The 10,660-nt window shown below is 43.6% G+C and overlaps 1 protein-coding gene across 1 annotated transcript; it reads left to right on the top strand.

Moving 5' to 3' along the window:
* Positions 1–918: 918 nt before the first annotated feature.
* On the top strand, positions 919–10,101 carry cdr2l (cerebellar degeneration-related protein 2-like). The gene is made up of 5 exons (XM_015940640.3): positions 919–1,134; positions 5,907–6,019; positions 8,169–8,317; positions 8,777–8,941; positions 9,089–10,101. The coding sequence occupies exons 1-5, from the start codon at positions 1,050–1,052 to the stop codon at positions 10,005–10,007; spliced, it is 1,431 nt and encodes a 476-aa protein (XP_015796126.3). The 5' UTR covers positions 919–1,049; the 3' UTR covers positions 10,008–10,101.
* Positions 10,102–10,660: the final 559 nt, after the last annotated feature.

The following is a 10,660-nucleotide window of genomic DNA, read 5'->3' as shown; positions in this document are numbered from 1 at the left end:
ATTTTAAATCAAATGCAGTGCAGAGTTTTTACCTGACGACGGCGCAACAGTGACAGTTTTAGGCAGAATATTTTAAATTGAACTAAGATGCACTAAAGTGCCAAATTGTTGACTACACGTGTCTACAGCATGATTAGACACTCATTTATATAGTTTATCAGCAAAAAAAAAGTTGCTTTGGGGATGACTTGCTCTTAAAATCCAGGAAGAACAACGTTAACAATCTCCGTTCAAACTATCTCGTTTTCTCTTCCTAAACAACCGAACCGGATTTCTCCACACAACCGGCCAACCCCCCCTCAACATAAGTCTAACCATAACAAATTGTAACCCGTTACACTATTTTAAAACAATGTAAATGGTGAAATATATAGCCTATATTTGCACACTTATACTAACCATAATTGTAGTTTTTAACCCTCCCAATGTCTTTATGGCTGACCCCGCGAGGAAAGTTGACCATTGAGCGGGATTGATGGTTTGTCCCTTGAGGTCCACATGGCAGGGGTGAAGTGGTGCTCTTCCTCAACCCTGCCACATGGACCCAAGGGATAAACCATCAACCCTGGCCAATGGTCAACTTTCGTCACGGGGTCACACCCATTAGGACAGTGGGAGGGTTAAATGGTGAGCAGCATTCTGATTATTTCTTTACTCATTAATTGTATTATTTTTATGTTGTTTTACAATTATGCCTTGAATAAATAAGATCGATTTATGGTTTGAGTGAACATTAATATTAAGATGATTTATTGATACTGGCGTTTGCTGGGGGGGGGGGGGGGGGGGTCGTCCATGGGTGGCCACGGGCACCCCTGGCGCCCCTTGGGGGCGCCGTTGCCCGTCTCCCTGCGCCTTTATACTTTGCACGTGCGGTTCGGTAACGTATTCCAAACCTGCGGGAGGTTCTGGAAACAGGTGTGCTCCCAGAACGTTTCATTAATCGTTTGTCTTAAACGGAGCGGCGGTTTGTTGTCACTTCCGGGCATAGCCCTGGCCACACCGCCGCCGTCGGAGTAGGAAAAGGAGGAGAAGCTCTGGCAGCATTGATGCTTCGTGCGGGAAGGATGGAGGAGTTTGTCACGGAGGAGGACGAGGAGGAACCGTGGTACGACCAGCGGGATCTGGAGCAGGGTGAGGCATCCTCTCATATGTCAGCTTTGTGCGATCGCATCCACCCATGAAACTGGCTGCTCGTCATTTCTGCTAATTATTGTCGGTCTGGTCAGTGATTTTCCCGTAGATGGTCCTGCTTTCCCACCGGGTGAATGCTGCCTCTGTTTCAGCTGCACACTCTGGTACTCTCGTGTCAGAAAACACCGGCTATTGTAGCGGAAACGTCTTTATTAGGGAGGAAATCGAGACAATGTCTGGATTTAGAATCAGCGGGTTACTTTGGGAGTTGATTGACAACATCTAGACAGGAAATTGATCAGATTGCATGTCCACTGATGGGGAAGTGTGTCCTTTAAGTGATGATTCAGTGGTCCTCAGAGGACAGCTCTGGTGTGTCCTGCTCTGCAACATCCCCTCATCTCCTGATCACCTGCTAACCCAGAGAGCTAAATCAGCTGTATGCCTCATCAGCATCATCATGGCAGGTGGATTTCTGATGGTGTGTGTTTCCTCTCATTTGAAGAGGTTAAACATCCCCCAGCAGAGCTGATTAGTCCCCCCAGGCTCCTCAGTCTGGATCAGAGATTTCAGGCTCAGATTGGAGGCACAAAGTCCAAACACTCATGGTGGATTTTATCTCAAAGGATGTCGTTATGCAACACCTGTGCTGCCAGCACTGCTTATTCTGTTGTCAGAAACTTGAGGTGAAATCCGCGCTGATGGCGTGGCGTGGTGATGTCACGTTGGTGCTACTGAGCGTGATTCACACATCACAGAGCATCACTGCGAGCGCAGAGGTATCTAATGGTTGGTTTTCCCCTACGGATAATGCTTACGTTACATAACTCGTGACAGTTGCAAGAACAGAACCAGCAGTGTGAGTGGCTCTCTCCTCACTCAGCTCATTATCATTCTGTGTTTCAGGCCATTATCAGTTCTGCTTTGTTTAAACAGGAAGTCACAGCTTCTTCTTCTCCTCCCTCTGCAGTGCAGAGACACTATTTTTCAGGCCAGTTCCAATTTCTGATATTTGTAGAGTTCTGCTATGTGAATCTGGACATTTAATGTGACCAATGTTTTGGAGATGGTGTATTTTTCCACTTAAAGCTGCAATAGCTAATTTGGAAAACAGCTTAAACCATTTTAAATTTTTCGTCATAACATCAGCTAGTCCCCTCAGTGGCGGCTCCAGAAATGTTTTTCTGCAGGTGCTATGAAGGAGCTAGTCTTTTTATTGAGGGTGCTATAGAGCTCCGGGAGTTGACGTCACTTCTCCCGGCATGCAACAGTTCAAATCGAAACGGCGCCATCTTGGCAGGCAGAAGCCCGCAGCTGGACTATTTGTTATTGTCAGAAAACTCAATCAAACGGGAAATATGGTAGATTCCTGTTGTGCCCCAGGATGCAGAACAGACGCAGACGACATAAGGAATGAGCCGTCTACAGGATTCCCCAAAATCCGGAGCGCCGCAAACGTTGGATCATTGTAATAAAACGCACTAGTGACCGGGCTAAAATGAAGCTGTGGGATCCCGAGAGTAAAGGTTTTCGCTTATGCAGCGACCACTTCATATCAGGTACTTAAACCAACGTTTCCTCAACTGTGTATGGTATTTATTTTAAATGCTTTTATTACGATTCTTAGTGGGCTTCCTAAACTTATTTTGGCGTGGCTTTTTCTGTCGTATTACTCATAGCAGCAAGTAAACATCACGTAAAACATTGCCTCGTGTTTCTGCGTGCTGCCGTTTACATGTTTTATGATCAGAGCAATTAACCGGCAAAGCTGTATTTAATTTTTAAGCAATGGTTGATCAATTGTCAGATCACACATGAAAAGCACTTTGGATTGCTATTATCTGTCTCACCGAGACAGATCTCAGACAGATCCTGAGACGTTCCAGCCTGACATATTTATTTTATTCATGGAAACAAATCAAACTAGTGATTTCTCTTGGCGTTCAGTTTATACATTCAAACAGCACAGCACTCTATTTAAACTACTTACATGTAAATCTGTTATTTGTTCATCCATCCATCCATTTTCATCCGCTTATCCGGAGTCGGGTTGCGGGGGCAGTAGCGTTGAGAGTCCCTGACTTCCCTCTCCCCAGCCGCCGGAGCCAGCTTCTCCGGGGAAATCCCAAGGGGTTCCCCGGCCAGGTACGGGAAGAAGTCCGCTCCGACAGCTTCTGGCGTTTTAAAAACGTGTTCCAGGGGCACGGTAAGGGTCGGAGATGTTTAGTCTATTTAATTTCTGACTATATAAAAAGATTTCTTCAGTTTTAAAGTGTGAAGTAAACTCCGAAGTAAAATCCAAGCCGATCCCGTTCAATTTGTTTACATTTGTTGCCTGCCAACATGGCGTCTACTCTCTGAGAGTCACGTGACGTCCGGAGCTCTATGAAAGAAGTGGTCATGCGTACCTATTGTTCGCTAAAACACCTTCAACACTAGCAGATAAAACATGCGTGCACAAAACCTCAACAACACCTGAAACAATCATTAATATGCATCATAAACATATGAACAATCGCTGACTTTTCCGTGAAATCATAAACGCATACAGCCATACAGAAAACCATCTATAGTGTTGCAAGGTTAGCTAACGTTAGTGTTAGCATTTCCAGCGGCAAAACCCTCAACTGCTGCGGTGGTTGAGGGTTGACTCTCTTCATCCAGATTCGTAGGTTTTTGTGGGTCTGAGATCACTTCCAAAGATTCATTCGTTTCTGACTGAACCTGTGGAAATTTGAGCAACAAAAACCACTAGCTCTACCTTGCACTCGTTCGCAGGTGGAAAATGAGGTCAAAGGTTAGCATCAATTTCCTGTTTTGGTTTAAGTTTTTACTATTTATATGATAATTTACTGATTATTTTTGTTTTGTATGTTAAATATTATCACATCCACACGTTAAAATAAAATAAAATTGTAAAAAAAAAATCTAATATTTACTTGGGGGTGCAAGGACTAATCCAGGGGGAGCTATAGCGCCCCCCCTTCTGCGCCACCACTGAGTCCCCTCCACGCTGTCACGGACGTTGGCGGGACACGTCCTCTGTAGCCTCAGCAGGTCTACCATTGGCTCGAACAGTTTTGTGTCTAGCTGGTCACAGAGCTCTACGTTTGTTGAGACGCTGGATGGAGAAAAACTACAAAGATGGTGTCGACCCCAGGAATGGCAACTTTGGACTATTCTTTCAGGCATGAGTAGATGGAGGTAATTAAGCCCTTTATTTCAAAACAGGATACTTACTTCTCCTACGATGTATGGCGGACTGACCTTTTTAGTTCTGTTGGCCGGCTACAGATGCACGCTCACAAATGAGAGGCGTGGATTCTATCCATAGTCATGGGAGTAAGGGGAGGGGCTTAAGGGGCAATATATATATTTTTTTCATTTCTAGGTGGTTCTCTCTGAGGAAAAACCTCCGTGGTGATAAAACTTTCATGCTCAGAGATGAACATCGGTAACTGTTGGTTTCTGGTCCAGTGTTGTGATGTTAGGGTACCCTCGAGTACACAGCCTGGCAGCAGAGTTCTTCTGAGCTCCACCAGACCAGATGAATAATGTAAACTGTTTAGATTCGATTCGACACATGGTTCATCCTTACAAACTATTCTTTTAAATATGCAACAACGTTAGGAACAAAAAAAAGCCAGGATACTGTTTGAAATCCAAGTAAAAACCAAACTACAAAAATGAAATTGGTGTTTGTAGCCCATAAAGCGCTGATTCAGCGTGTTATTTGAAACCCAAAATATTGGTTTGTTCCTTTCTTGATTCTACTAATGTTTAAGGAGTAGGAAAAATCTCAATTTCAGACCCTGATGGGTTAAGGTTTGCTGATTAAAATCTGCCAAAGCAGAAAGATCAGAACAATCTTCTGTAAAATATGAGAATGACACGCGTTGGACGTTTCTACCCGGACATTTAAGTGTGACACATTCTGAGCCTCACCATTTTAGTGTGTTCACGAAACTGAGTCAGTAAAACTAAAGCTGTGTTTAATGTCCGTCTTTAGATTTGTTCGTTTAATGTGATTTACACTAATTATTTGGCTATGGCGATATATTTGCTGTACTTTCACCTGTTAGCAAAAAGCTAATTATTAGCCATAGCCTCTTTTTTATTATTTTAGGGCTAGCATAATAATAGTGTGATTTGTGTTTTAAATATGTAAAAATTTATGTAATTGTGACAAAATAATGATGCTGTTAAATTGTGTGTGTGTGTGTGTGTGTGTGTGTGTGTGTGTGTGTGTGTGTGTGTGTGTGTAGATATGTATGTATGTAGATATGTACAGGTCCTTCTCAAAAAATTTGCATATTGTGATAAAGTTCATTATTGTCTGTAATGTACTGATAAACAGACTTTCATGTATATTAGATTCATTACACACAACTGAAGTAGTTCAAGCCTTTTATTGTTTCTATATTGATGATTTTGGCATACAGCTCATGAAAACCCAAAATTCCTATCTCAAAAAATTAGCATATCATGAAAAGGTTCTCTAAACGAGCTATTAACCTAATCATCTGAATCAACCAATTAACTCTAAATTTGATTTTTCTAATATATATATATATATATATAAAATTTTCTTTTGCTGTTGCCATAAATCCCCTTTTTTGGTCAATTTTACACTAAAGAATAACATCCCTAATATGTAGATATTTGCATTTAGTTTTCAGTGGATTTAGGTGGATTTTAAGTCACTTCAGAAGCTGCAGTAACCAGTCTAGTGTTCCTTTCTGCTGATTTCTTTCCGTCTTTACTTCTATCAGATCTGCACTTGGCCGCGGAGCTCGGAAAGACTCTCCTGGAACGCAACAAAGAGCTGGAAGACTCTCTGCAGCACATGTACATCAACAATGAGGAGCAAGTGCATGAGATAGAGGTATGACCGCATCAACTGCTACCTGTCCTGATGTTCGTAAGCATCAGCAGACATTTTTCATTAGATTGCATTGAGCTTTAAATCAATCTATAAATCTCCAAGGGTGTTTTTTTTCATTACATGTTTTTTTAGTAATAATAATTCAAACTTTTCTTTATTAGCAGTGCTACGTTAACCATTTATTCCTAACAGCTATGAGCTGGGACAAATCATTTTGTCGCTAATCTGGTAGAGAAGACATGTGGCTGGACCTTACCAGGCAGTAAAGTGTTTAGGATATGCTTAACAGTGGGATTTTTAAAATCTCTTAAGTTGGTTTCACTTTTTTCTGATTAAGAAAAAATGTGAAATCTGCTGCTAAGTAGCATAAGCTCGTTGTCTCAGTTCAGAACTTTGCACAAAACCACCCAGTTGTAGCGTGTTAATCTACATACTAGAATCAACACTGTTTGCAATCAGTTGTTAGATTCTGAGGAAAGACCCATACGAGTTAACACTGAAGCTTCTATTATATATAAATATCTAGGATCTTATATACTCGATAGAAGTTCATACGCCAACGAGCTTGGTCTAATTTTAATCCAAAGATAAATGTTTAATTTAAGATAAAGTTAATAGCAAAAGTTTATTTATTTAATCAGAAGTTGGGAATCTTTGCTTATTCAATAACAAAGAATATTTATACCATTCTGTGTTTCATTTCAAAGATGAGGCAGAGTTTAAAAGTTAAGAATTTATTACTAACAATGTTAAAAAATGACAATTTGAAATGACAATTTGATATTAAACTTGTTTTAAAGGCAAACCTGTGACTGAATGAAAGCTAAAATGGAAATGAGAGTTTTGGATGTGTGAATGTTGTCAGAAGGTTTCTTTCAGCGAGAGAAGCGCGTTCTGGGTTGGAAATGATGGTTTTGCAGCTAACTGAGTCGTTTCTTAGAAGAACAGAATCAAACACCATCTTGTGTGCTACCTCACCCAGCAAGACGACCCTCTGTGTGTATCCGGAGGTCAAGGAGGATGTTGTCAGCCTCAGGGTACTTGGTCCGGTAGAGAAGACGCGAGTAGAACCGATCCTCTGGTCCAGAGATGTCGCGGGTACATGGTGTCGAGTGTCTGGCTTAACTCTGAAGGAGTTTTGGGTCAGCTGGTTATTATTGCGTTTATTCAGGGCAATTCTATCGGCATGACAGAACAGCTTAGTAGAGATTCGGGTGGCCGTTCCCTCATCTCCTCGTATGGTTCAAGAACTGAACTTTTGCTGCTGGAAATTTAGTTTTAACAAAACCCTCAGAACACGCCCACTCTCGGCCTCAGAAAGCTTGGTCATGAGTAAAAGACGTGATGATGTTACCCTTACCCTGGATATCCCTTCTGAATGAGGCTGGTTACGTGCAAGATGACCTTCTGGTTTGCTGAACACACATAACTGATTATCAACCATAATCACAATTATACCCAAAGCATAAGAAATCATTTCAGTAATTAAAGTACATTTACTGATCCAAGAGATTATTATGATGATTGTAATAACAGTAATAAAGTCAAAAGTTTATTAAAATTATTATTTAAAATTATTATTGAGAAACTTGAAGTGTCCTTCAGCCTGGGACGGAACAGCAGCAGATAAAGATGATTTTCAGCAGACATCATGGCTCCTTGCGTGTTTAATTTGTGGGGCAAAGTTACAGTCGACCCAGCTTGACCCAGCTGGGAAAATGTGACCTTTGTCACAAATTAGAGGCCATTCATGACGCTACAGTTATTTTTATTTATTTATAGAATTCATAAACACTGTTTCAAATGCTATTTATAAACATTGATTTACTATCTCCAGCTGCTGTTTATAAATCCTGTTTAGAACACTGTAACATGTTTACAAACATAAATCAGACATCAATAAAAGACCAACATGACTGCCGTTAAAAGCAGTGTTCATAAACTAGTTACAGAAAAAAAGTAATAAATTTGCTTTGCTTAAGTAATTTAGTGACAACACAGCTAAACAATTTAACAAATGACCAGTTTTACGATCTGTCAGGGTTTTGTGTTGAAATGTGCCAACTTGCTAGAATATCACAGATCTGGACGTGAGATTGGTGGAAATAATCAGCTAGGCTCTTGTTTTTATTTGAAACCACCTTTGCAGCACCTTTCCAAGCAGCTGGAGACGTTGAGGGACATGAACGAGCAGCACGCCAAGGTGTACGAACAGCTGGACGTGACGGCCCGAGAACTGGAGATCACCAACGAAAAGCTGGTTCTGGAGAGCAAGACCTCGCAGCAGAAAATAGACAGGTGACCCGACCCAGCTCAAGTTTTTATCGGGGTCACCTGGTAGGTGGACGTTGGTCACACCAAGACAGAAATACCTCTCACTTGTGAATTTGTGTGATTATGGCACAGAAACGGAGTTTCACACTTGTAGAGCTGCACAAGTAGAAAATGTATCATAGTTTAAAAATCAAAGCGTGTGAAGGACTGCACGATAAGAATGTTACTAGCCATAAAGCTTTAGTGCTTACAGATGCAACAAACCCTTTAGGTCCTCTGACGTGTTAAATCCTCCCCAGAACAACGAGGACCTTGATTTGCTTTGTCATCACGTTAAAGAATTTTGATCCCGAGTGGCCACAAGCCAGCTGAACACCATGGAGACGTGGACCAGCCACCTTCCACATGTTCTCTATAAAATGTTCTGAGGGATCAGCTGTTTACTACCAGTGCTCACTCTTGTGCCATTTGGGTGTGCCGCAGGTTGACCGGCACCATGGAGTCTCTGCAGGGTTTGGTGGACAGCCTCACGGCTCGGGTGGAGGAGCTGAGGATGCTGGAGGAGCTGAGGGTGCATCGAGAAAAGAAGGAGCGCCGCAAGACCATCCACTCGTTCCCCTGCCTGAAGGAGCTGTGCAGCGCTCCCAGGTCCCTCACAGTCTCCTGTCAGCTTGGAACACAACTATAAATGTTAAAGTGGCTTACCGTATTCACTGCAGATGCACTCAGTGAGCACACCTCACTTTTTACCATGACTGCAGTTGCTTCTAATCCTGTGATGTGACCTTTGTCCAGGTACGAGGATGGCTTCCTGCTGGCCAACCCGGGCAGTGTGGACCTTGTGGAGAGACAGCCTATGGATGAAGAAAACGAGCGCCTCAGAGACATTGTGTCATCCCTGCACTCTGCCATGGCCTTGGAGCGATCCAAGCGCGAGAGCGCTGAGCGGGAGTGCGCGGCAGTGCTGCAGGAGTTCGAGCGTCTGGAGCAGCGCCTCCTGGGAGCTGAGGGCTGCCAGCTGCGCGTCCAGGAGCTAGAAGCAGAGCTGCAGGAGATGCAGCAGCTCAGGAAGTCCAGGGCGTCCCTGATTGAGGACGGTTTGGAGACGCTGCTCAGCGACGGCCCTGAGATGGACACCCCAGAGGATGGAACGGGACTAGACCAGGGAGGCGAGGGAGATGCAGAAGCAGCTGGACAGCAGGGAGGACCGGTGAGGAAAAGCTGCAGCGACACAGCCCTGAACGCCATCTCTGCTCCATCAGGAAGACGCCAGGCAGGCTACAGCCTCCACGCCAATGGCACGCGCAAACGGGGCATGTCTATCCTCCGGGAAGTGGATGAGCAGTATCACACCCTGCTGGAGAAGTACGAGGAGCTGCTGGGGAAGTGCCGGCGGCACGAGGAGAGTCTGTGCCACGCTGGGGTGCAGACCTCTAGACCTGTCTCCAGAGACCCCTCCATGAAGGAGTACAGCATGATTCCCGTGGAGCCTTCTACATCAGGGGCCTCGGCCGCCGTCGCCACCCCTCCTACGCCCCCTCAAACCCCCTCCACTCCCGAGGCTCTGGAGGGGATCAGCAGGCAAGTGGAACAGGTGGACAGACGGCTGAGCCAGAACACACCCGAGTACAAAGCCCTGTTCAAGGAGATCTTCTCCCGCCTGCAGAAGACCAAGAGGGACGTGAATTCCAGCAAGAGCACAAAGACCAAATAACTCATCTGCCCAACCCTGAATCTTTTTGTAACTTGATATGTAATAAAATATAACTAACCTGGCTGTTGAACTGATCCAGCCAGATCTTGTAAAACACGTTTGTTGGCTCTGATGCATTTGTAGCAAGTTAAATCCCACAGATCAGAAGTGAAGAAGGTCCAGACACACATCCAGGCGGAACATTTTTATTTGAACACATCAGTAAACAGCTGGTAACACAGACATTGATTTAAACTCAGCTCACTGTGAAGGAAGTCAAATGGACAGCACCCATTCATTTATTTCTGGAGTGTTTAATAAAACCTGGAGTTCAGGGCTGAGGTTGGTGCTTCCTTCAGTGATGAAGAGGGAGAGCATAAAGGCACAGTTAATACATCATGAGCTGTGGTGACACACCAGACTCAAACCACTGCAAATACATGCCACCAGATGTCTCATGGTTTCTACAGACCTGAAATAAAGATAATCTCAATCCTTGGTCCTCATTCTGTGTCCATTATTTTATGAAAACAAGCTCAGACATTCGAATCTGAAAGCAAATGGCTCATCGAGACTTTCTCCCTGTATTCTAGCTGCTGCTAAGGCCACATGGCTGCTCACAGGAAGAGGTTAGAGGTCACCTCTGATCTCTGGTCCAGGACTAAATGGTTAAA

The sequence above is a fragment of the Nothobranchius furzeri genome, chromosome 12, assembly GCF_043380555.1.
Source record: "Nothobranchius furzeri strain GRZ-AD chromosome 12, NfurGRZ-RIMD1, whole genome shotgun sequence".
Classification (NCBI taxonomy): Eukaryota; Metazoa; Chordata; class Actinopteri; order Cyprinodontiformes; family Nothobranchiidae; genus Nothobranchius; species Nothobranchius furzeri.
Note: the sequence above shows the minus strand (reverse complement) of the source record. Positions and strands in the feature narration are given on the sequence as shown.

What these genes read in the sequence shown, in the direction of transcription:
- cdr2l (XM_015940640.3), top strand. Translation starts at nt 1,050, where the DNA reads ATGCTTCGTGCGGGAAGGATGGAGGAGTTTGTCACGGAGGAGGACGAG. An exon ending in CCAGCGGGATCTGGAGCAGG is followed by an intron (nt 1,135 to 5,906) that starts GTGAGGCATCCT and finishes TACTTCTATCAG; the next exon opens with ATCTGCACTTGGCCGCGGAG. An exon ending in AGCAAGTGCATGAGATAGAG is followed by an intron (nt 6,020 to 8,168) that starts GTATGACCGCAT and finishes CCACCTTTGCAG; the next exon opens with CACCTTTCCAAGCAGCTGGA.